The sequence below is a fragment of the Rana temporaria genome, chromosome 1, assembly GCF_905171775.1.
Source record: "Rana temporaria chromosome 1, aRanTem1.1, whole genome shotgun sequence".
NCBI classification, from domain to species: Eukaryota; Metazoa; Chordata; class Amphibia; order Anura; family Ranidae; genus Rana; species Rana temporaria.
Genome location: NC_053489.1, coordinates 449,586,292 through 449,613,598, shown reverse-complemented (window position 1 = coordinate 449,613,598; position 27,307 = coordinate 449,586,292). Strand labels below are relative to the sequence as shown.

Genomic DNA, 27,307 nt, shown 5'->3' with positions numbered 1-27,307 from the left:
CTAAGCCCCTGAAAACCGCCTCCCATTCATTCAAGTGTGACTTTTCAAAAAGTCTTGCAAACAGCATCTTTGGGGCAGTTTGGGAGCACTGGGCCAGATTCTCGTATCTCCTTTACGTTACTCCGCCGCAAGTTTAACGGGCAAGTGCCTGATTCCCAAACCACTTACCTGTAAACTTGCGGCGGCGTAGCGTAAAGTCCACCCACGCAAGCACTCCTAATTCAAATGATCCTGGTAGGGGGCGTGGATCATTTAAATTAGGCGCGCTCCTGCGCCGATCGTACTGCGCATGCTCCGTCGGGTAAATTACCCGACGTGCATTGCGCTAAATGACGTCGCACGGACGTCATTTGTTTTGACGGTAACGTAAATGGCGTCCAGCGCCATTCACAGACGACTTACGCAAACGACGTTAAATTCTCAAATTGCGACGTGGGAACGACGGCCATACTTAACATTGAGTACGCCACCTAGGGGGCATGTTTATCTTTACGCCGCGTATCGCTTACGGAAACAACGTAAAAACACTACGACGGGCAAGCGTACGTTCGTGAATCGGCGTGACTAGTCATTTGCATATTCTACGCTGACCGCAAAGGAAACGCCACCTAGCGGTCAGCGTAGATATTGCAGCCTAAGATACAACGGCGCTGGCCGTTGTATCTTAGGCATGTTTAAGTGTATCTCAGTTTGAGAATACACTTAAACTACGACGGCCTTAGATTCGGACTTACGTCGGCGTATCTGCTGATACGCCGGCGTAATTCTTTGAGAATATGGCCCACTGTATTTAGCACTCCCAAAACGCCCTGCCCATTGGAATGAATGGGCAGCGCTCTCGAAGCGACTGAAAAGCGATTCGGAAGCACAGGAGTTTTTGACCCCATCTTTGGGGTTAAAAGCGCCACACGTAAGGCCAAAAAGCGCCGCTTAAACATAGCTAAAGCACCACTAAAACAAGCAGCGCTTTTAGCGCTAACTCAGCTGCGGCCCCAGTGTGAAAAGGATCTAAAAAGTGTCCTTTTTTTTATATTTTCAGAAAGTTGGGTGGTTATGTAAAACGTGACAGGGGTTCTAACCCTTCCCCACTCCAAACCCATATAAAAACAAAAGAATAAAAATAAGTTTTGATTGGAAATACATTTTAAAAGTTCTCCTTGTAAATTAATAATAGAAAACAAATGATTACTAAAATAAGATCAACAAGGTTAAATGCGTTAAGCAATGCGCAGGGCTATTTTGTTGCTACCGATGGGGTGTTATTACACAGCTTATCTAGATCTCTTTTGACACAGATAATGGTTGTCAATCACGCCACAATCAGGGACATTTTTGCACAGAGGAAATGGATGAACATTCTGTTCTTGCGTGCGGCCACATTTTCCATAATGTTTTTTGTTTGCAAACATTGCAGAAATATTGCATGTGCGTAAACACCAAATAAACAAAACCCCTAAGCAGTCTTGTCGCTCCTCAATAAACACAACCTACAAACTGCCCCTGTACCTTTAATTGAAAGAGCTTCATGTGCAGGGAATTTGTTATTTAAATGACCTAAATTGATAAAGCAGGCAAGGGAAATTCTTGAGGCTGTGTTCTTTCAGTGAGCAGATGATTTATGTTTGGGAGGTGAAGAAATGGTAGGACAATTTTCATTTTTAGGGATTTTTAATAGTCTGCAGTAAATCTGCCTTCCTTTTTATAACTAAATTTGATGAAAACAACTTCAAAGATAAAAACAGGTGTCTATGGTTGTAAAGGACTTGTGTTTGTGAAAGCCATGGAAGGAGCATGATGCTTGATAAATAGTAAATTCTTTGCTGGTTATCTATATTTTTAGGGGCCAGTCCTTTAGTAAGAGGTTATAAGCAGGGCCGTCTTTAATATGGTTTGGGCCCTGGGCAAACATTTTTTTTTTTTTGGGCCCCCCTCCAGCTTATTTTGGGCCTGGCTGGTTCACATGTATGTGTTTTGGCGGCCCTCATTTGTGCAGGCATAGCAGCCACTGATTAGAATGGGCTGCCATGCCTTCGTGTATATATAAAAAATAAAAGAAATGTATAAAAAAAATAATTTTTATATATATATATATATATATATATATATATATATATATATATATATATATATATATATATATATATATATATATATATATATAAAAAGGGGGGTTGTCATCTGGGGACCTCCAGACCTCTAAAAAAAAAATTGGCCCTTTAATAAAAAATAAAATAAAAATATATAAAAAAAATATATATTTTTTTAATTTAAAAAGAAATAAAAAAAGGGGGGGGGTTCCATCTGGGGCCCTGGGGGCCTCTGGGACCCCTAAAAAAAATTGGCCCTTTAATAAAAAATATATATATTAAAAAAAAAAAAAAAAAAAGGGGGGGGGGGTTGCCATCTGGGGGCCTCCAGACCCCTAAACTTTTTTTTTTTTTTTTTTTTTTTTTTTCAAAGGGGGTTGCTTTGGGCCCCCAACAGTGACAGGGCCCTGGGCAGCTGCCCCTGTTTGTCCTATGGTAAAGACGGCCCTGGTTATAAGTATGGTGCTTTCTTGATCCAGTCTGAAGCAGCACACGTATGTGTTTTTCTTCTTTTTGTATCTTTATGGATGATCTGTGTATTAAGCAGGACATTCTAGATTGTATGTTTATCACCTGGTCTATCCTGGCTGATGTATGTTTGATGCCATACAGATTCTTGATCTGTGTATGATGCAGTGCAGATTTAGCCTAAATATAAGGTTGCAATAACATTAACCTAAGCAACACTTTGGACCAGATTCTCAGTGGAGATACGACGGCGTATCTCCAGATACGCCGTCGTATCTCTGCGTTGTCCCGTCGTATCTATGCGCCTGATTCTTACAATCAGTTACGCATAGACATCTATTAGATCTGACAGGTGTAAGTCTCTTACGCCGTCGGATCGTAACTGCATATTTATGCTGGCCGCTAGGGGCGTGTACGCTGATTTATGTGTTTGAAATATGTAAATTTAGCTAGATACACGAATTCATGAACGTACGCCCGGCCGACGCAGTAAAGTTACGCCGTTTACGTTAGGCTTTTCCCGGCGTATAGTTACCCCTGCTATATGGTGGCGTAAGTGCGGCGTACCAATGTTAAGTATGGCCGTCGTTCCCGCGCCAAAATTTGAATATTTTATGTAGTTTGCGGAACTCGTCCGTGAATGGGGCTGGACGTAATTTACGTTCACGTCAAAACCAATACGTCCTTGCGGCGTATTAGGAGCAATGCACATTGGGAGATTTCCACGGACGGCGCATGCGCTGTTCGTGAAAAACGTCAATCACGTCGGGTCACAGAACATTTACATAAAACACGCCCCCCTGTTCCAAATTTGGATTAGGAGGGCTTACGCTGGACGATTTACACTACGCCAACTTACGGAGCAAGCGCTTTGAGAATACAGAACTTGCCCGTCTAAGTTGCGTAACGTAAATCAGATTTGTTACGCCGCTGGACAAGAATCTGGCCCTTAGGGGGTTATTTACGAAAGGCAAATCCACTTTGCGCTTGGAAGTTATGTCGCAGTAGATCTGAGGGGGACAAGCAAAGGAAAATAAAAAAAACAGCATTTTAGCTTGCACATGATTGGATAATAAAATCGGCAGCGCTCCCCCCATTTCAGATTTACAGCGACTGCACTTTCAGTGTAGTACAAAGTGGATTTGCCTCTTATAAAGAAGCCCTAACACATACACTACCACACACTTCATCAATGCTTACTGCATTGCAATATGTGCTTTGCTATTTTTAAATGTTACCCCAAACATGCACATTTTTTTATCAGACTGATTTAAAATAATTTGACTGCCCTATTACTATTATAGCATACTAATGTGTGAATAGCCCTAAATATTGCTCCAGGTTTGCTTTAACTTAAAGCGGGGGTTCACCCGAAAACATTTTTTTAACATTGGATTGAGGCTAATTGTGGGAAGCACGATCGGGTGTTTTTTTTTTTTTTTTAAATCAATGCAGTACATAGTTTTATAGATATATGTTCTCCGCGGCTTCTGGGTATGGTCTGCGGGACTGGGCGTTCCTATTTGATTGACAGGCTTCCGACCGTCGCATACAGCGCGTCACGAGTTGCCGAAAGAAGCCGAACGTCGGTGCGGCTCTACGGCGCCTGCTGTAAAAAAAAAAACACCCGATTGTGCTTCCCACAATTGGCCTCAATCTAATGTTAAAAATTTGTTTTTCGGGTGAACCCCCTCTTTAACAGTAAGTATAACTATATAATATGCATTGTTTTAGGGCCTTTCATTTGCAGACCATCTTTGCAAAGATGCAGAATAAGGACAAATGGTTAAATCGCAGGCCTTGTGTGCCATTAAGGACACTTTATTTTTATTGTTGCCTATAACATTTAGGCACCTCCTTGCATTTTGTTCCTAATCTGTATAACCTACAATGGAGAAGCTTGCTTTGGGCGACATACACTTTCTGGATGCCTTAATCTTTGAAGCTTGTAATCATTACATTGTTGGGAACCATGAGTAAATTGGTAAAGGGTTGCACTGGAACTACATGAGCTTCTCCCCCCCCCCCCCCCCCCCCCCCTAGTCCAGTTGCTAATTTTAAAATGTTAGGGAAGCTTCACTGGAATTCTGTGCCCAAACAAATTGCTGTGGTCTGGGTTTTCATTAGTCTTGCAACATTCCCCCTGCACACTGCTCCAATCAGGTCTGCTCAATGAGCTTGAACGATGTTGATTGGAGCAGTGTGTCGGGGATATCTGACCCCTGTGTTCTGTTGAGCTAAAGCTCTCCAGCTTGTTGCTAGTGTTTCTACACTTTTCTGTAGCAAATATTAAGTCGTCAAATAAGGCGGCCATATTTATCGTTGTGCATGTAGTTGTGCATTTTCACTGACATTATCATAAATGCTTGTACTTGACTATAATGGGCCTATTTAAAGGCCAGCTGCACGCACTGATCGCTTTTCTGGGAAGGTGCTGGTGGCAGTGCACACAGGAAGTATGCTTCCAAAAGTGTGTGTAGCGCCCCCTTACTTTCAGTATGGGCACTACGCTGAAGTTAGTAGGGAATGGGAGAGTTATTTTGCTCCCATTCGCAATTTGTTAAATTTGGGCTGCTGTCATTCCTGAACTGTCCTGTAGGTCAGTCTGCGCTTTAGGGGTGTTGGTTCCACCCCTGGGCGACAGGTGGCGCTAGAGGGGTTCTGGCAGAGACGCTTTTCCCCAGCAGCCAATTAGAGGAGTTTTCCCTTGCGGAGCATGCTGGGGAGGAGTATATCTGTGGCAGACGCCATTTTTCTTGGTCCTTCGTGGGTTCCAGGTGCGGCACTCACCTTCAGGGTGTGCGCATCCAACGAATCCCGGCGATGGCCGTCCAGGCCGGGGTCGCGTTCTACGCGGAGTTCCATGTTTCTGAGAGGGGCCCCAGTGACTTACTGCGTCCCCAGTTCTATTGAAAAGATCCCAGGCTGGGTGCTGCTCGATTGGGGGGTCGGCTTGAGGAGAACCCGGAGGCAGGTTATCCAACAGGGCTTGTACGAACCATCGGGGATCTGGTGATCGGAATGTTGACAGGTACATTATTGCTGTCATTCGGTGACATATGCTTAATCTACTGGGAGGATTCGCTCGATCTCAATCTGTTCATTTAGCTCATTTAAGTAATTGGCCTGTGGCAGAGTCCCAGAAACCTAAAGTGACACTTCGGCTGCTAGGCTCATGACAGGAGTCTGTCCTGGGGGAACTTCACCTACTCTGGCTAGAGTAGTGACGAATTGCAATTGATACTACTGAGAGCCGGATTGCTCGGTTCATATCCAGGCCTGATACTGCAAAGTTCTCCCTCTTGCTTCATCAACCTTTTCTCCCAATTTGATGTTGATGTTGGCCATGTTGGGCCTGGAAATAAAGCATTTGAAAACCTTTATTCATTGACTGGACATTCGCTCACTACTCTACTCATCAAATACACCCCTAGACAACACTGAGGTAACTTAATACCCCGATCCCAACAACAACCAGCGGCTCCTTCGGGGGTAGCGCTACACGTGTTTGTTTTTTGTTTTTTTGTTTTTATGGCTTTCGGACTGGCCGTAAGCAAAAATTATTATTGACATTGGGTGTGGTTGGACGCACATGCCAAAGTTTAGAAATCTCAAAGTATGTGCAGGGGGAAAAAAAATAAACATTTAACCAGAACCTGTTACCGTTCCAAGTGTCTGGGTTTATGGATGCCCAGATCATGTGTTTAAGTGTTGTCTTTGTTGCAATGTACCTGTATGCAAAGTAAACCTTGACATATAGTTTAATCCGTTTTCCCATTAGGCAGATTGGCTTTCATATAAGACACAGGTGTCAAACACAAGTCCCGCGGGCTACCTCCAGGCCATTTCATCTGGCCCTCGCACCCCAGGAAAGCTCAAGACCCTTATTTTCTGCTTTTAACCACTTAAGGACTGTCCTAACGCCGATCTACGTCAGCAGAATGGCACGGCTGGGCACAGGCATGTTGCCTTTATAAGCCCAGTCGTGGGTCGCGCGAGTGACCCGGTCCGAAGCTCCGTGACCCGAACGCCACCGGTGTCCCGCGATCAGTCACAAGAGCTGAAGACCGGGGAGGTGTGTGTGTGTGTGTGTGTGTGTGTGTGTGCGCGCATGCCTTCCCCGTTCTTCTGTGTGGCAGTGTCACTGATCGTCTGTTCCCTGATATAGGGAATGACTATCGGTGATGTCACACCTACAGCCATGCCCCCCCCTACAGTAAGAATCACTCCCTTAGGGCACACTTAACCCCTTAGCGCCCCCTAGTGGTTAACCCCTTCACTGCCATCATCCTTTTCACAGTATCCGTGCATTTTTATAGCACTTTTCGCTGTGAAAATGACAATGGTCCCAAAAATGTGTCAAAAGTGTCCGATGTGTCCGCATTAATGTTGCAGTCACGAAAACAATCGCTGATCGCCGCCAGTACTAGTAAAAAAAAAAAAAAAAAATTCTAATAAAAATGCCATAAAACTATCCCCTATTTTGTAAACGCTATAACTTTTGCGCAAATCAATCAATAAACGCTTATTGCTATATTTTTGGTAAAAAAAAATATAGAATACGTATTGGCCTAAACTAAGGAGAAAAATTGTTTTTTTTTTTTTTTATATATTTTTTGGGGATATTATAGCAAAAAGTCTATTTTAGCAACGCAGTGCTTTGACTGGCCAGGTCCTTTACCTGCATAATGGTCTGGGTCTTAAGTGGTTAAGCAATGTATCCAGCTTTTTCCCAGCAGCAGCATGAGGAAAGGGGGGTGCACTGTGATGTAAGGGAGAGTGGGGGACTCAACTTCTGATGGTGGGTTGGCGCTTAACATCTAATTTAAGGGGAGGGGATGCGCTGGAGAATCTTTATCTTGCAGATACAACTGGCCCTTTTGAGGGCAATCATAATGCTGATGCGGCCCACGATGAAATTGAGTTTGACACCCCTTATCTAAGCAATTAAAGTTTTTCTCACACTTCTGGATTGTAATTCTGATATTTCATCATGTGTATGTTTAGTATAAAGTGAGCATTTTTTTTTCCTTTTCTTTTCCTCCAGTAATCAAGAAGTGGCTCCAGCATCCTGGGGACGGCCCAATAGAAGTCAAAGGCTCATTACCCTGCCCAGGCTTAAAAGGACCCTCTTCCAAAAGTGGCGTAAACATTGGCCAGGGCGTGACTCTGCTAGGAGGGTAAGTAAAACATAATGGATAATTGATGGCAAAAAAGCAATAATGCATGCATTCCTACACAAAAAGTGCATCCCTTTTGCAGGTGCACAGCATTGGCATTGTTAATGGCACCCCAAAATACATTGTTGAAGTACGTAAGAAATCAAGTGCATGGTAACAAAATCCTAATGGGTTTTAGTTTGGCATGAAAAAAAGGCTATGTACTTCTTGCGCCTTTTTGGTAGGCAACCTATTCAAATAAATGGGCACCACTGCACAAATATGAATTTAGCCTAAGAGGGGATTGGTGCAATTTATTAAAGAACAGTTGTCCTTAAAAGCAGGACGGTCAGTAAATTTGCCAGTGTGCATAAGTTCATTTTATGTTTCAGGATGTATCGCAGCAGCAGGGAGTTGGAGATGTATGATAGATGGGGTAAGCGGGTGAATGTTAAATGATTATGGTTTATTAAAGTTCCACTGTTTTTTCTCGATGTCTATGGTTAAATTTGTGTTAGAATATTGCATGGTTTAGCTGTACTTGCTCTGCTGAAGTATTACTCCTTGGGAGGTAAAGGTTAACTGCTGGCCAAGTTTTCCTGGGCTTTTTGAGTAAGTATTGCACATATAACCCTTTTGTGGGGGTGCTATAGTTGGCGAGAATGGGGAGACCTGGAATTGTACCTCTGGCTAATTAAGGTATGACTACCTTAGGGGGCAACCAGGAGACTTGGGGGCTCGTCGAAGTTTGTGTATTGAAGACAACTTGTTGAACTGCTCCTTTTGTTACATCTAGGCAACCTCGGCAAAGAATGTTCATTTCACTTGGCCTGGTCTGATGTCGCGTTAGGACAGCCTTAAAGGGGTGCAATGCATATATGACTTTTTCACAAGAACAGGGCTTAATAAGGGGACAAGACAGAGAAGATGCAGTACCAATGTCTAACGTGCAGTGAAGCTATTTGAAGGAGGCTACATTGCCATTGCTAATGACTACAGTACTAGTGTCTTGTGTCAAAGGAGCTTGTTTTGCTTATGCTCCTTCCCTAGTGGTTGGAATTGTGGCACAGAGCATCCTAGGGACCCAGCCTGGGGGTCACAGGAGATGTAGCTTGGCCTTGTCGGGAGAATAAGCATTGGGCATGTATAAGAGTTCCAACAACATACAGGATACAAAGCGTTATTGCAAATGGATGTGGTCACATGTCAAGAAGTAAAGAGCCAGAAAAGGGTGGCTTGTGACACTTTTTAATTGAGCCTCAAAAGGCGGTAAAAATACCTAGTGGCTTCTTCCCCAAACATTATTACTGGGCTCTTTAAAACATAATTACTGGACTTTGTATTAGTGTTCTCTAGATCTGCGTTCTGAATTTCTTGCCAGAGGACATGAAGCAGCACGGCAGAGCTCACGGGAGCCAAGACAACACAGAGGAGCAGGAACCTGACAGACAAAAGAGAAAACACAACAACCAAAAATGTATTAAAGTACATTAAAATATACTGGGATATTTAAAAAAAAGTACTATGGTGGGTTCAGTGCTGACCTTACCCCAGGCAATTCTTTCTCTACTTTTTAAAAAAAAATATCCCAGCATATTTGAATGTACTTTAATACATTTTTGGTTGTTGTGTTTTTTCTTCTGTATGTCAGGTTCCTGCTCCTCTGTGTTGTCTTGGCTCCCATGAGCTCTGTGTTTTTAAGAGCCCAGTAATAATGTTTGGGGAATAAGCCGTTATTTTTACCCCCTTTTGAGGCTCAATTAAAAACTGTCACAAGCCACTTTTTTTCTGGCTCTTTTCACTTCTTGACATGTGACCACATCCATTTGCAATAACGCTGTGTATCCTGTATGTTGTTGGAATATATAATTTGTAAGTACCTATTTTTATAACATATGTCTGCCATTTTCTATTTTCCTTCTTTCCCCTTCCCTCTTTCTTCTTTCTTCTCTTTTTCCCTTTTCTTTTGTGTTCCTTTACTAAAAACGTAATTGGTTAAGGAATAGGAGAAAATCCCCCAGGGTGGGGCTTTAACGGTAACAACTCAATTAATCAAAAAAGTAGTATGTTTATTACACAGTAAATACAAAAATATAAATATTAAAATCAAAATTAATGGAAAGGTGCATGACTTGTCCACAGTGGTTCATTCAGGCCCTACGCATTTCGAGACCTTGTCCCTTTATCAGGGACTAATGTCCGCGTGGAGTCACACTGTATATAACACAAATTAACATGTTTCAAAATATTACTTTGGATTACATATCTATACAAAACAGGAGAATACAGAAACTGCACAGCATACACATCATACCCGTCACCATATGTATGGACTCATGGCTGAGCCGGCAAGCATCCAGGCAGTGGCAAACGAGGCCCCTTGGCAGAGGAAAAATGGGGCACACAGTGGGATAGGGTCACCTCCCTTCCTCCAAGCAAGCCCAAGGGTGCCAAAACAAGGCACAAAGCGTAAGTGTCACTCCTAAATAAGCAAAAGAATATATGTATAAATGGGCATATTTCTGATGATCTCAGGAACATTCATTGTATCAATTGTATACCACAGGATCAGAAAAAAATCCCATTTAGATAAGCATGTTGGTTGTATAAAAATATATAATGTGAAATGAGAAACCATTTTTTTATTCTTTTTGAGACAAACATACCTATAGACTTTTGAGAAATGAGTGTAATACTAGGATGTAGCTAAGGGTGTCACTGGTGAGTGTATGGATCCACTGTGTAGAGACTAAACTGGTATTAGTATCCACAGAGCAAACCTTCAAGACCCCCCATAGTACAGGATATGTTAGTGGGGGCATGAAGGGTAAAAAGTACCTTTCCACTAGTTGTCCCGAGTATGTAGTATCACCGCCGTCAGCCGTGACAGACATGCTAGGCGGTGGTGATTTTTTTATAGGGAAAAGTCGAGGGGGGGAGGCAGGGCGGGGCCGTGCGTACCGTGGCAACGCACCGCATCTCCCGGTATCTAGAGAAACGGGGGGAGTGAGAGCCACAAGAAGGGGGCGGGGCCGCGTGCACCACGTCACATCGCAGCAACGCACGACACCGCCCAGACCTCAATGACACTAATAAAGTGTGCGCGCACGCACAAACATCAAAACAAAGGTAAAGATGTCAACAGGGCTAAGGGGAGGTGGAACCGAGCGGAAAGACACCACAATATATTCACGGCAGTCCACTGGGCATACAAAAACACCCACAGAGCCACAACAAATACAGTGACAGCGGGGGACACATCTTCCCCCAAATTGCCACCAAACAACCTCTGGGCACACAAATGTGAAACACCCAGGCACCACCCAGCTATTTAACTATGTATAGATACATGTACAGCTACCGACAATAATATTAATATTCACGCCCAAGGAAAAAAAATTTAACCAGCCGATATAGAAATCTCAGCTAGGAAAAGTATTGCATTGTTAAGATTAACATAATAAATAATGATCTGCGGGGAGTCTCACAAAAGAGAATCCTACAGATAACATCAAAATCTATAAAAGGGGAACACAAACGCTGTGTGTAGGGGCAAAAATGGTCACACCATAATGGGCCCAGACATGGCACAGAGGAAACAATGGGCAAAAAGACCCACAGGGAGGAAAAAATCCAACCCTGGAACGGGAAATGTCCCATTGATCCTCTGAACCCATCTGCCAGTGGTATACAATTGGTACAATGAATGTTCCTGAGATCATCAGAAATATGCCTATTTATACATATATTCTTTTGCTTATTTAGGAGTGACACTTACGCTTTGTGCCTTGTTTTGGCACCCTTGGGCTTGCTTGGAGGAAGGGAGTTGACCCTATCCCACTGTGTGCCCCATTTTTCCTCTAAGGGGCCTCGTTTGCCACTGACTGGATGCTTGCCGGCTCAGCAATGAGTCCATACATATGGTGACGGGTATGCTGTGCAGTTTCTGTATTCCCTTGTTTTGTATAGATATGTAATCCAAAGTAATAATGCAATATTTTGAAACATGTTAATTTGTGTTATATACAGGTCTTAAAACGCGTAGGGCCTGAATGAACCACTGTGGACTGTGCACCTATCCATTAATTTTGATTTTAATATTTTTTTATTTACTGTGTATTAAACTTTTACTACTATTACTACTTTTTATGATTAATTGAGTTGTTACCGTTAAATCCCTACCCTGGGGGATTTTCTCCTTTTCTATTCTATACAGGGGTGTTGGTAACACACATAGGTTTCCCTTTTGCTGTTTTGCGTAATTGGTTAAGGGGTAAAAAATCTAAAATTAAAAAATGTATTGTTTAATAAAATTTCATATTTACTTATTTACATATATATTTTCTCTATAAAAAATATAACCGCCATCTCACACTCCTGAATGAATTATACCCATCATAACAGGAATTGTATGCCTATCTGAAACATGTAGGGTTGTTACTGCAATCACGATCTGTTTTTTTTACTTTTGTCTATCAGTACATTGTGAATTGCGGCAATTGAGTAGCTGTACTATATATTTTTTTAATTATGCTGTTCCATAATTGTTTTTAAACGTTTACCAGTTTTATAATAAAATTTATACTTTGACATATTTTTTTTGTACTCTCCTACGGTATCCTGCTTTGGCTTTCTGCCCGCACTATCCCTTGGGGTTCTTTCTGCTTTTTCTTATAGTTTTTATAGCTTTTTTTTTTTTTTTTTTTTTTTTTTTTACTTTGACTGTGAGCCACACAGGTTTTATTTTTAGCCCTTTAAACTTATTTCTCATGGGAATATACTTTGCAGTGAGGTCCCATACAGTCTTTTTGAAGAATTCCCATTTCTGTTCTGTGTTTATCGTTGCAAATATTCCCTCCCAGTCTAAATCCTGGAGAGCAGCCCTCATCCCTGGAAAATTTGCTTTCTTGAAATTAAATGTTTTTTTATCTTTCCTATATGTATTTCTTGCTTACAGCTATGATCACTGCTACACAGGTGTTCCTTATCTGAACACTTGTAATAAACTCTGCACTGTTTGAGATTACCAGGTCCAACAGAGCCTCAATAAACTGGACCATAAATTGTCCTGTAATAGGTTTGTAAATCTTTGCCATTTAACTGTCACAGCAGTGCCATTTCTTCAGTCCATTTCTGGGTAGTTAAAATCCCAGATTATCACCGTCCCAGCCCTTTCCATCTGTGCAAGGAGCTGAGTCTCCATCTCCTCGTTAACATTGGGTGATCTATAACAAACTCCAATGATTAACGTTGAACTATGCACATCTATATGCAGTTCCACCCATAATGCTTCAGCCTCATCACACTCTCCATCAACCAGGTCCTCTTTCACGCTTGCTTTGAGATCACTTTTCACATAGAGACAGACCCCACCACCTTTCCTTTTTACCATGTCTCTCCGAAAGAGTGCATAGCCAGGAATATGAATAGCCCAGTCATGTGAGGACTGAAGCCAAGTTTCAGCAATACCGATTACATCATAGCTCTCCTCATGCACCAGAGCTTCCAACTCGCCTATTTTGCTTGGCAGACTTCTGGCATTGGTGAACAAACACTTTAATCTATTACACTTTTTTTCTGGTGTTTTTCATATAATTTTTAGTAGTACAAATGGCACTATAGTTTCCAATGGCTGTTTGCAACATGGGACTTTCTTGTCACCTGCCATAACTCTCCCCCCATCTATCCCCATTCCACTCTCCATTAATGTCTGACCCCGTAACTGACCTGTGTGCCTGATGTAATTCTAGTTCACCCTCCCCCTCAATCCTAGTTTAAATACTCCTCCAGCCTTCCCATAAACCTCTCCCCCAGCACAGCAGACCCCCTTCCATTCAAGTGCAAACTGTCTTTAGCATATAGGTTGCACCCCAAAGAAGTCAGCCCAGTGCTCTAAAAACCCAAATCCCTCCTTCCTACACCAGGTCTTTAGCCATGCATTCAGCCCTCTAATCTCCCCCTGCCTTTCCTGTGTTGTGTATGGCACAGGCAATATTTTAGAGAATATCACCTTGGAGGTCCTTCACTTCATCTTGCAGCTTAGTTCTTTAAATTGATTCTTAAGGAGCCTCCACCTTCCATGTATACTGTCATTGGCTCAAATGTGGACCAAGACAGCTGGGTCATGCCCAACCCCTCCCAGTAATTTGTCCACCACATGCCGAACCCTGGGACCAGGGAGATGGCAAACCATTCAGTTGAGGCGATCCTGGCGAAAAATTATTCTATCAGTCCTTCTGATTATAGAATCCCCTATTGCCACCAACTGTCATGCCTCAGGCACTTCCCTCACTACCTCTACTAGATGGTTTGCTCTCCTGGGTGTTAGGGGTAGCAGTGACATCCTAGGGCTACCACCTCTGTTTGCCACCTCCACATCTTCACCCAACTTGGAAAATTTGTTTGATGCACAAATACAGGACTGGCCTTCCTTTTCTGCAAGCCCCTTCCACTCCCTCCAACTACATTAACCCATCTTCCTATCTGATAATCCTGACTTTCCCCTCCACCCTCCAACCCTACTGACCACCTGTTCAGCAAGAAGAGGACCCCTTTCAAGGTTGTCCTTTCTGCCCAGTGTTGCAACGTGCTCCTCCAGATCTCTGATGCGAGCTTCCAGAAGGGAAACCTGCTCACATCTGTCACAGCGGTATCCATCCTGGAGCTGTTGCACCAATTTTGCATACATGTGGCACACTGTGCTCTGAGCAAAGCCTGAATTTCAGTTTTTTAAATGTACACCTTTAATGCGTGATGGTCAGCAAAAGACCAGCTTTTTAATGAGGCCATGATGTAGGAAAATAACATTTCAAAATGAATTGCCTAAATGAGTCAATGGGATCCTTTTAAAAAATGTTTATCACTAGTCTCTGGATGAATGTTGCAGTTCTGTGTACATAATGTACCATCAGTTTTAAACCTGAAAATAAATATTGAATGGCAACAAGCCTGCATTTGTGTAATTATCTTACATTATGTGTTTTCAGCTTTATGTGAACATCATGGCATCTCCTGGGTATCCGTATCCAAGATCTCTAAACAGCATCTGTAGCCTACCTGTTGATGTTCACCCACATTCATGCAATTCCAGACTGCGCCACAGAGAAATGAGGCAGGAGTCTAGGAATGGGTACATGGACTCCTCTGACAGGTAAAAACTAACACTCCTGACAATACTTCATAAATATGACCAATTTACCAGGCTTGCCTCACTATGTGCAATTTTATAATCTGCTAGATTTAACAAATTTAAAAAAAAAACTGCCTAATCTCTACACTTTGAAGGTTTATATGCAAGTTATTGGCCATAAAGAGGGTATGTATCAATGCAAATTGTATTTTATCAGCCACCAATTTCCCAAAAAAGTCAACAATACATGAAAGGGAACCATTTTACTGCTCATGGGTCAGGCGTGATCATGCTATTTCCCTGGCAGATTTCACCCCTCCAACTGAGTCACATATGTAGCACAATAATGGAGCCACAATGGTGTGAGTTGAGAACATCCATATCGGGCACATCTTGTCCTGGGTGGTTCACTAAACATCCCTTATTCACAAGATTTCTGCACAGCCTTCTACCATCGCTACTAATCTCTAAACTTTAGTTACACCTCCCTCCTGTAGGTGAACATCAATTACTGATGGCTGTCTACATCCAGAGACAGACTTATGTAGGAAACAAATTTCCCCCAAATGGACAAAGGAATCCATAGTATTGTATACTATTAATCTGTGGTTAAAGCGGCCTTATTCCCTGTAGCGTTTGGCTTTTTATTTGTCCTGTAAAAACAAACTTGGCATTCCTATGACACAATGTAGATGTGTATCCCTATCTAGCGCTACCCCAGAGAAACTCCTGAATTGTGTGGGGTTTTTTTTCCTCTTCTCTGCACACTTGAAGACACGCCTCACTTACCAAACACTTACACCTTGAGGAATTTGAGAGAATTTTAGGCAAACCAAAGCCTAAAAGGGTATTGGCAAGCGTCCTTCTACAAGCAATAGGACAATGCCATTGCTTTTTAGTGATTTTGTTAAACACCTGCAATATTCTGACAGTAGTAAATAGAACCTAATTGCTTTTACCTAGTAACAGTACATTCCTAGCTTGCTATAACGGTCCCCTTTTATCCCCCTGGCCAGTCAATGATTGGGGGGGGTGTCCAGTTTGATCTTGCCAGGCATCCAAATCACACCTCTCACCCTTCAAGGGAGAATGTTCTTGGTCTGAGGCAAGGTCTTGTGCAGTGTTTGTTTCTGCCACCTGATTGTGGTAAGCTATGGCAGGGTTCTGTTAATCCAAAAGCGAAGTCTTTGACACCCCTCATTGCTTTTTCATTGTCCATTTCCTCTCAGAAATCTGCAGACACCTACTTCATAGTTGGCTGATGCAACAAAGCAAGATCTTCCAGGATTGATCCAAGATGGCTGCCCCCTGCACTGGAGGCACTTACCCTGTTTCTCCAAAAATAAGCCCTACCCAGAAAATAAGACCTAGCATGAGTTTCTGGGATGGCTGCAATATAAGCCCTACCCCAAAAATAAGCCCTAGTTAAAGTCCTTGTAAAACATGTAATCCGTTCTGTAAAAAGGTTATATAATGTGTCTCCTTGTGTAAATTTATTGTGTAAAATACCTTATTTACAGCACTGCCGGTCGCTCACGTGACCTGCCAAAGCTCTTCTCCTCTCCTCCCGGCTGATGTCAGTAGCCCCTCCCACTGCAGTACTCAGAGTGGGGCTGACATCATTGGGGATCTTGGCCCCTCCCTCTGCAGTATTTGGAGTGGGGAAGAAGAGCTCCGGTGGGTCATGTGAGCGGCCAGCGGCACTGTAAATTAGGTATTTTCCACAATAATGGTACACAAGGAGACACACTGCACATCATATCTTTTTACAGAACAAATTACATAATTTTATAAGGTCTTTAAAGAAAGGTTTATTTTTGGGATTACAGAATTTCACAAGGCTGACTCCGGAGCTGACAGGGGGAGAAACTTTTTTGTACATACCGTAAACAAATAAGACACCCCCTGAAAATAAGCCCTAGTGTGTTTTTTTGTAGCCAGAATTAATATAAGACCAGTCTTATTTTCGGGGAAACACGGTAATAGTTAGTTGCAAAGTGGTCTATTTAATGGTGGCTGCTCAACTTCTGCATTAATACATATTGAGTTTAACCCTGTTCACACTGCAGAGGATAATGCATCAGCAACAAAGGAAGTTCCTCAGCGGTTATCGTCTACAGTCCAGGTTACACCTAACCAGGGGCGTATCTAGGGAATGGCAACCATGCCAAGTGCCATATCAAGGGGGCGCTGGTGAGTGGCTGGACAGCAATGCACTTACCAGGGTCTGATGGTCTCTTCTTCCCTCCAGGCTCCCGAGCATAGGCTGGATCCCTTTTTCAGCACCTTTGCTAATGAACAATGGCAGCGCTGCAAGTGGGACTATTTCTCATTTCTTACTCCTGTAAGTGCAGTCACTGGTCGGAGTAAGCAGGCATCTGCATTTCCCGATGCTACCTCTATAGTTCCGGCTACAGCAGCCCTGACAGCTGAATATCACTCCTCCGCCTGCTGTCAGGGATGCTATAGCCAGGACTATAGAGGTGGTATCGGCCGGTGTATTTCTCAACAGGACACCTGGACCGTGGACTTAGTCAGGAGGTGTCTCCTCACAGGCCTTCTGACTCGAGGTCCTATCCGTGCAAAAGCAGAGCCCAGCAGGAGGGACGGCTGAACTGCCAGTGCCTTATGCTAAGACTGATCCTCTTGATTAAGATGCAGGCACATTTTTTATACTTTCCCCTCTCCCTGCAGGCCATGGCTCCTTTGTAGTCTAAATCATATTTTTTTTGGGCCCCATGAGATCAAACACAGGGGCCCAGGAGGCTGTAAAATAGAGGGATTATTTTTTCTAATTCGGCTTGCTGGAATATCAACTCCTCCCTGCTTGTATGTAGTTAATGGCAATAAAGGCTCTCCCATTCCATCTGGTCGGACTGGCAGCACACAAAGGAGGCGGAGGAAGACCAGTTTCTCCCTCTCCTCTGTGACAACTGAGGCCATAAGTTATGAAGATTTCATCTCTTCCATTATCGGTTCTGCATTTACCTGGCTGGTACCAGCTAAGGAAGCAGCCAATAAGCCTTGGAGGGCAGAGGAGGGATCAATGGGTCTAATAAACCCCAGATTTCTCCATAAAGAGGATATGTCACTACCCAAGCTATCACAAGGGATGATAAATATCACTTGACAGCTGAATTTTTTTTTTTTTTTGAGGTTAGGGCAGGGCCAGGGATGGGCCCAGGGGTGGGGTCAGGTAGGCTGTAGGGGGCCCCATGATATCTAACAGTGACCCTGGTCTCTGGTAAGGGGGTAGTGGGGGCACAGACTCTGGCAGTGGCTGGGTTTGTGCAGAACTGCAGCAGGCATGGAGAGAAGGTGTCCTCTTGTATATCAGTGCAGTCATCATTCTCAGTCACACTGTGTGTGGGGGACTGAGGAGCAGCAGAGAAATAAGAGCACAGCCTTCTATGCTGGAATTTGTAGTCCCATGGAGGTGGTGAAATGCTCACACATACTGTGGGGGGAGGGGGGGATGGTCATAAAAGTAAAAGGCTCTGTGCTGTTGCAGGGCTGCCACGGCTGACCTGACCCCTGTCTAGAAATACTTTTTGTCTGGCACACTGCTTTAAGGGGGAACTCTACAGAATCTGGGGTAAAGGGGAATGCTGATGTAAGTGGGATCTCTGGACACTGTGATAACCAGATACCCCCTCACATCAGAGGTCCCCCTACATCCCAGTCCGCAGAGATCCTCCTTGTGTCAGAGTCCCCCCTTACTGTGTATATAAAGATGACGCCAGAGTCCACAGCATTCTTTAGATCAGATTTTCCAGCGTGAAGGGGAACTCTGTGGATTCCGATGTAAAGAGGGGTCTCTGGGAACTCTAAGGGGGGAACTGTGATATAAGATGTAACGCTATTGACTCTGGTGTAAGGGGTAATTAAAACACTTGACTTGTAGTTTTGTTAGCGTTTTTTTTTTTTTGTTAAGGTTATCTGAAAGATGGGTTTCAAATGTTTTGACAGGGGCGCAGTTTCCGTGCTTGCCATAGGCGCCATTTTCACTAGATACGCCTCTGCACCTAACCAATACATTGCCCTGATAGACTGCTGAGAAAATGGTCAGAAGCACTCTGCCACTATAAAATTGGGACTTTTCTCATGTTTTTTTTGTTTTACAGAAGTTTCTGTGATATCGCTGACACCTTGGATGAGGACTCCTGTGAAGGTGATTTTGGGATTCCCGATGTGAAGCTAATTGAAAAGATTGTAAGCCAAGTAGAGTTTTACCTGTCGGATGAGAATTTGTCTCGCGATGCCTTTCTGCTCAAACATGTACAGAAAAACAAGTTTGGTTTTGTCAGCATTAAATTGCTTACTTCTTTCAAAAAGGTGAGTTTTTTTTTTTTTTTTTTTTTGGTTCTCGATCCTCTTTGCTAAGGCATGACGATTCATATTCATATACCTGCTCTGTGTCATGGTGATATGAAAGAGTGACATTATGGCCTGGTCATTCAAGCAGCTGAATAGTGAACAGAGGAAAACTGGGTGAAGATGGAAGCGCGCCCCTGCACTGACCGCACAGTGCTGGAGGTCTTCCTTTAACAAGAAAGTCTGTCATGATGTGCGCTGTATTGGCACATTATGGCATAATGCAGCAGGGGGCCTGGATAAAAACAAATGTAATACTGCTGTTATGCAAGTTTTTTATTACTGTCCAAAATGGCAAAAAATACTATTTTATAATTGTAGTACTCTAGTAAAATAATGGTTTCAGTATACAGAGTGGGTTGTTCTTGGGCACAGAATGTGCAAAAACAGACTATAAAAGCCCAGAGGAGCGTACTTTTTATTCACGGTTATTGCTATAGCGATCCATGCCAGTTCTCATACAATTTAAAAATACAATGATAAATGTTTGAGATGTGTATCAATATAAAAAAACTCTGCAGGCAAATTCTGTTCGCTTCTAGTCATTTTAAAACAAAAAGCTGAGGTTCGAAATGGACAAATTCAATTTTTTTTTTCTCAATTTGAACTAAATAGAATTATAATGCTGAATCATGAATACACGAAATTGGCCTTTTTTTTTTTTTTTTTTTTTTAATAAATACAAATAACATGAGTATAAATTTGTTGGGATTCATTCAAATTAATCTAAAATCAAATGGTAAAATCTTAAACAAGTTACTCTGAAATTTGGAAATTATTAATTCTGTTCATGTAGTGCAACTTTGATGCTACTTGAGTGCCAGGGAGCGTCACATCAAAGTGCAGGAGCCTTTGTGTCTAAAGTTGCATGCTAGGGTTAAGAGCTCTTTTTGGGGTTAACATTTAACCTTGGCCATTAACCCTAGCCTGAACATGCAACTTTGGGCACACAGGTTCCTGCACTACTCTGTGATTTTGATGCTACTTGAGTGCCAGAATGTAAAGTTGCACTACAGGAACAGAACGGTCATACATTCCTATTGGCAAAAAGCATCAAATGCATGTTAAAAGCAAAATGTGCCAGAAAAATGCATCGACTGCAACATGCATAGACGTGACTCTCCCAATTGTGCCCCTGTACTGCAGTTTCAGCTCTTCTATATGGAAGCCAACCCTGAGCAGTGATGTGCAGCTGATGCTGGAGTGAGTGTTTGTCATCAGAAAGTTGGGCTTGGTTCACACCTATATTTTCTGCCCAACAACAAATTGGCAAAAAAAACAATGGCATGAAAAATGCACTGCAGGAACAAATCAAAAGCAAACTGCTCTCTTGGTAGTGTAGATTTGCTCTCAAATATGCTGGTCTGGTGAGTGTTTGACCCCTGTGCATGAAATACACTTTTCTCAGGAATTTCTTGCTGTGATGGTAGAAGAGGTGGGGGGACTTTACACTAAAGGCTCATACACATGATACAAAAAACAGAAGTAGAATTTCATCTGAACGATCTGCCGACTTTCGGATCTTTAGTATGGTGCTTTTGACAGCCAATTTCTTTTTTTCTTTTCTTTTTTTTGACAAAGGCTGGATGTGTAGACTATATAACATTGTCGTACGTGAACTTAACGTCCGTTTTTCGTTTTAAGTACGGTTTTCATCTGGGGAAAAAAAAATCGTGAGAGCAAGACTATGCATGCTTAAATGAAAGGATACATACAGAACTATACAACACATTACATTGCTTCTGATGTTGTATTCTGTTGTATGAGAATTTTCGTATGATGAGTAACCTTCACTTTCGACATGAGACTAGCATGCCACAAAATGGACGAACGGTCGTCCAAAAATCTGATTGTGTGTATGAGGCTTTACACTATGGCCTGTCTCCTAACTATGTAAATCCATGGCACTGGTCCCTAGTAATGTACAGGCCATGCTGACAAGCTCTCCTAACTGAGACCTACGTAAGATCCAGTGGCTGTATTATCACAGCTGACATTTCAGATAGGTCGGTAAAGAAGTCTAGCAAATGCTACAGTGAGGTTGCTAGGGGGACCCTAGTAATATTTTGATGTTTTGCTCACAGTAGGATATTGGCAGCAATGATATGGTGAAACATGGTAAATGTATTTGTGTAGTGGTTTAGAAAAGCAAATATCCACCAGTTAGGGTTATGTACATTTTATTGCATGAATACATTAGGTTCTACATACGCTATTGTAGTAATATGCAGGTATTTACAGACAAACTTATTTTTACTTTGCTGATTTATGCTTTAATTTGCTTGTGGGTTTTCTTTTTTTTTTTTCTCAGATGAAGTCCCTTACTAGAGACTGGAGACAAACTTTGCATGCGCTCCAGTTTTCAGACAACCTAGAGGTTAATGAAGAGGAAACCAAAGTGAGGCGTAAAACTCCAGTTCCAAATTCTTTGCTTGGACTTCCTCCCACAAAACTACTGTTGGCCTGGAATCTAGATTGTACAGATAAGGCCAGTCTTGTAAAACCCCAGAGGAACTTCCTGGAAACGGTCACTTCTCTGTTTGCTTCTTTTGGAATTCTCACTTCTGTACGCATCTTAAAACCTGGAAAAGAAGTACCAAGTGATGTAAAAAAAATTTTGGCTAGATATCCTGAGCTGGCTACAAAAAATTGTGCACTTGTAGAATATGAGAACTTGGAAGGAGCTCGAAAGGCGCTAGAGACATTTAGTGTCAAGCAAAGTGGCACCAATGGCGACAGTGGTGTCAGAGTTGTACCGGTAAGTGGAAGAGGTACACGCAAGAAAAGTGGCATGGAGTCTGATGAAACTGAAAATTGTGATTTACCAGATAAGTTGGCTAAGCAACATGGTAAACTTCCAGTAAAGCTGCAATACACAGTGGAGGATGCTTCTTGTTATAGCTCATCAGAATCTGACAGTACTCCAGCCTCTCCAGTTTTGGGACCTCGTTTTCCTTGTGCTATGAGTTTTGCAAGCCCAGACATTTCATTCAAGCCAAGTTCTTTCAGCAGCCCTCGCTCTAGTCCATTATTGGCACGCAAGTGCTTCTCTCAACCTTATCAGAGCCTTTCACCTTTGGCTACAGATCATGGGAATAGAGTATTTTCTAGTTCTGGGACAAGCCCAGAAATGTTTCGGAGACATCCAGAGCATTCAAATGACAGTGGGATTTGTTCAAGTTCTTGGGTGCAAAGACGAAAAGCTGCTGCTCACAATCTGTGTTTGGAGAACAAGTCTGTGCCTTGTAGCCCTCTATCACTGAAGAAGGCCTCAGTCACTCATGGGCTTCCCAGTGGGATACTTCGGCTTCCACATGGGCCAGATGGGAGCAGAGGCTTTCACAATAGCATTGGTAGAGGGAAACTCGTCCTAAGGCACTAAGAATTAAATCTCTTTCCTTGACTGGCCTATCACTGTTTACTGCAGTTTCTTTCTTTGGACTTGGGAGTTAAAAATCAACTTTCGATGGGATGCACTTTCAACTCTGTAAATCCTTTTTTTTATTTGTTGGTTTGAATGTCCTCTTTACATGTACAGTATGTAAAGCATGCCTCTGTAAAAGTACTCGTGAAAACATGTAAATTTAAAATCCATGGCGTTTAAAAAAAAACGACTTTTGGCAAATGGTTATGGCAAGTAAAGGTTTCAGAATTTACTTGTAAATGATTGGGCAGTTGTGTCATAAAAATGAAAGACTTTCCAATTTGTAAACTATTTTTGAAATGTGTGGCACTTTCCTAATATATAATCAAATATTTCCAGACAGTTATTTTAGCAAATGGGCAAAGGTTTCCATAATTGTTATGAGCTATGGATGCAAAATAAAATGTGTAACTTTGCAAGCGTGTTTGATTATTTTCTGTTTAGTCAATGCTTAGAGCAGATAATTTTGTTTTAACTGCTATTCAAAACTTTGCTGATGGTAGAAGAAACTGTTCTCTTTAGATTGTACTCCAGGAATTCAGCAACTTTGTGTAAAAAGGGGGAAAAAAAAGTGCATGTGAAGTATGAGTAAACGTCCATATAGAGCATTTTTTTTTGTACAAAGCTTTTAGGAGAGTTTTTTACGTGGGGTGTTGGTGTTTTTTTTTTTTTTTGCCAGTGAGCTCTAATGAGAAACTTAAATGAGAAGGGGTGGTGTGTGTTTTTTTTTTTTTTTTTTTTCTGCCTCTTAATGTTGATCTCAAAATATGCCTGTACAAGTCATAATGTGCATGAACACATAGGATAACATTGAGTTGTTTCTACAGGCAGAATACAAAACTCCAGTAGAAGCGCTGATTTTTTTTTTTTTTTTTTTTTTTTATGCCAGTGTGCATGGAGCCTTATTGTGCTCCAGGATTATGGCTCTGAAGCTGTATACTCTGGTCTCAGCTTCTTAGTGCTTGTTCATACAGGGGCGACTTAGCCGCCTGACAAGTCCCACTCCGTTCTGTACTATGGAACCATTCTAATAGGAGCGACTCAAGTCACTCCGACTTAGAAAAAAGGTTCCTGTACTACTTTGGGACGACTTCAGGGCGACTTGCATTGACTTCTATACAGAAGTAATTTTGCAAGCTGCCACTGAAGTAGTGTGCAGATTGCCTTGCAGAGTTGTGCTGCATGTCGTGCTGCCCCTGTGTGAATCGGCACTTAAAGTGTAGTTACTTCAGCTGCTATGGCTGCCCCTCCTACTGCCCAATGAACAGAAGCCTTTGTTTTATGTAAACTTGTTCACAAAATACAAAGGCTTCTGTGAATGGGCAGCAGAAGGGAGGTGAGGGTATTGCTGCTGTATATGCGGCATCTTATCTTGTAGCCCCAAGTATATCCATGAGGTGGCACTGGCAGGCACCATGTTAAACTCGGGTAGAACTAGGCAAAACCTCTCTACTTAAAAAAAAAAAAAAAAAAAAAAAAAAAACTCTCCATCTTGGATAGAGTATGGGAGGGTTATAACCCCTGTTAGTTTTTGACATCTGTGTCACATTTGTGGGAGAACTCACCCCTATCCCATAGCCATAACAAGAAGTGAGAAGAAATTCCTGCAAATTAAGGGAATCTCTTGAGTTCCTCAAGTCACCAGAACTAGTGTCCCTATTTGGAAGATTTCCCCTTTTTTAATACTGTTCTGGGGACAACGCAAAGTTTTGCATTTTCTTGCACTTCAATTTGGATCACAAACAGAATAGAGGGCGAATCTCTGTAATGGGGCCACGTACAGAAAGATTATTCTACAATCTGACAGGTATTCTTATCTATGCTATAGCCAAAGCTAAAGTTTTTGCCTTACTTATTGTGTGTGCACTCTTTTTACAAGGCTGCTGAATTCCTGGAAAAACTTTCCATGATGACCTCACTGCCAAGGTCTACAAAAATACCATTGGACTTGGCTACTGCTGGAACCTTAAATTCAAATTATGAATAAAAAAAATAGTTTTAAATCTGTTTACTGTGTAGTATTTTTGACTTCTCCTCTTGCCTGCATGTATGAAAGCTCCTCAAAGCATCTTCACCATGGAGGGGGCAAAAATCATTCTTGATGCATACTCATCCTAGTTCTGTCCTGGAACTAGAAGTGTACATTTCTACTGTAGTTCCAAATTGGAAAGCAGATTAACATGCTCTTACATGGTGCAGTATACTTGATTCTTTACATTGATTCGGAATGGGTTAAGCAAAAGGGAAACCTTTTTTTTTCCTAAGAGAAACATGCAGGCTGCCAGTACTACCCTACAATCTGCCTGTCCTCAATACTTTGAGTCCCTGACCTAAAACGGGTATGTAGAACATACAACATGTGGATCAGTTCCTCAAATTGTTATTGCGATTGAAACCACACAGTGCCCAGGGAACTAGTAGGTGCAAGAGTTCAGAAATGTCAACCACTATTCTGCCTAAGTATAGTTAATCTACAGGCCCACTAATCTCCCTAAGGGGTCACACATTTTAGTAATTTCTTAGCCTCCAGGAAACACTTGGTAAAAGTGCTAGGCTCATATTTTGTTTTCTTTTTCTAGAAAGCCTTGGAGAAATAGGATGTGGTCTTTATTGTAATGCTTACCACATTTATGAAAGGGTGAATGTTACTTTCTTGCCACAGTCTCCTGACATTACCTTCTCATTTTTGAATAAATATTCCTGGTTCAACCGTCAAATCAATTGTATTTTTGGTAGAAAGTGAAGTGATTAGTGGACAGTACTGAACGTGTGTATTTTTGTTATAAATGCAGGTCTAGAAATTTTTAGTTGGCTTTTTTTTTTTTTTTGTGGGTGCCCCATACTCTTTAATAGCTTGCATCCCCACAACAGAGGTGTTGTGCCTGATGCTATTGGGTGTAAAGGCTGGTATGGTGACCTTCCACTACCCCCCCCCCTCTCCTTCCCCATTATCACTAGAGCTATGTCACTTCTGGCACCTACTCTGTGCCCCCACTGGCTTCTGGGAGACATGCAGCTCCCAGAACACAGCGGGGACCAGTGAAGACGCACAGTAGGGAACCAGGAAGTGAAGCCGCAATACTTCATTTCCTGATTCCCTCACAGAGGATGGCGGCGGGACAGCCGAGTGCCAAGTGTTTGCTCGGCTGCTGGCACCCTGGACAGTTAAGTGTCCATATATTAAAAGTCAGCAGCTGCTGTATTTGTAGTTGCTGGCTTTTAATATTTATTTTTTTAAGTGGGACCTCCACTTTGATGAAGCACAGTGGACCAACACTAGCAGATGACATGGCGCCCCAAATCGACAGACTGGAAACTTCACACTGGACTTCAAGCATTTTGCAGTGTGTGCCTCTCCATTCTTCCTCCATACTCTGGGTCCTTGGTTTCCAAATGAGATGCAAAATTTGCTCTCATCAGAAAAGAGGACTTTGGACCACTGAGCAACAGACCAGGTCTGTTTTTCTTTAGCCCAGGTAAGACGCTTCTGACGTTTGTTCAGGAGTGGCTTGACAAGAGGAATACGACATTTGAAGCCCATGTGCAGGATCAGTCTGTGTGTGGTGGCTCTTGACGCATTGACTCCAGCCTCGGTCCACTCCTTGTTGGACATGTGCATTTCGTTTCGAATTCGGACAAATTTTTCATTATTCGGAAATTCGTATGCATCCGAATTTCTGAATTACAAAATTAATGAATTTAAACAAATAAAAAAAAAAAAACTTGAAATAAATTCGAATTCGAAAACAAAATCGAATTTGAAAACAAATTCAAATCAAATTTGAGAAAATAGAAATCGATTTTCTAAAAACTACAATAAAAATAGAATATAAAGCAATATAATCAAAAAGAATAGAAGTTAATAGAATGTAATAAAATAGAACATGAGTTCCGAAATTCGAATAGTATAAATTTGAATTCTAGAATAGATTGGAAAATAATTATAATGTATGGAAACTAAAATGGAAAAGAATAGAAAAACAATAGAACAGAATAGAATCGATTATAATATTTTCTATTCTCTTGCGTTTCTTTTCTATTCCATTCTAATCTTTTCTATTCGAATTTGAATTCATTTTATACGAAATACAAATTTCTTATTGAATGAAACCGAATTTGAATAGAAAAGATTATAAAAGATTAGTTTCATATTAGAAATGGAAATTTATTTTTTTTAACCGAATTCCTAAACAGTCGATCAAACTTGAAAAAATTAATTAGATTAGAAAAAATCTACTGCATTCGAAAAAATCTACCGAATTACAAAAAAATACTGCATTTGAGAAAAATCTACTAAAATTAGAAAAATACTACATTCAATTTTTTTTTTTTTACATATAACCATTTTCCAAAATTCGAATTTCATATAGAATGAAATCGAATTGGAATAGAGAAGATTAGAATAGAAAATAATAGAAAAGTTAAACTAGAAAAACAATAGAATAAAATATAATTTTATTCGCTTTTGTTCGATTGTTTTTCCAAGTCTATTCTTTTATATTTTCTATTCTAATTCAAATTCATTCTATACGAAATTCGAACTTCTGAAGCCATCTTCCAAAATTTGAGTTTCGTATAGAATCGAAAAGAATAGAATGGCATAGAAATAATAAATAAATAAATATATATATATATCGTATTTATCGGCGTATAACGCGCACCCTAA

General features: G+C 41.6%; 1 protein-coding gene across 1 annotated transcript; it reads left to right on the top strand.

Annotated features, from left to right (window-relative positions):
- The first annotated feature begins 1,534 nt into the window (after nucleotides 1–1,534).
- Nucleotides 1,535–23,057, top strand: LOC120916450 (la-related protein 6-like). Its single transcript, XM_040327426.1, has 5 exons — nucleotides 1,535–1,640; nucleotides 7,603–7,735; nucleotides 14,701–14,864; nucleotides 18,968–19,178; nucleotides 21,529–23,057. The coding sequence occupies exons 1-5, from the start codon at nucleotides 1,612–1,614 to the stop codon at nucleotides 22,597–22,599; spliced, it is 1,608 nt and encodes a 535-aa protein (XP_040183360.1). The 5' UTR covers nucleotides 1,535–1,611; the 3' UTR covers nucleotides 22,600–23,057.
- Nucleotides 23,058–27,307: the final 4,250 nt, after the last annotated feature.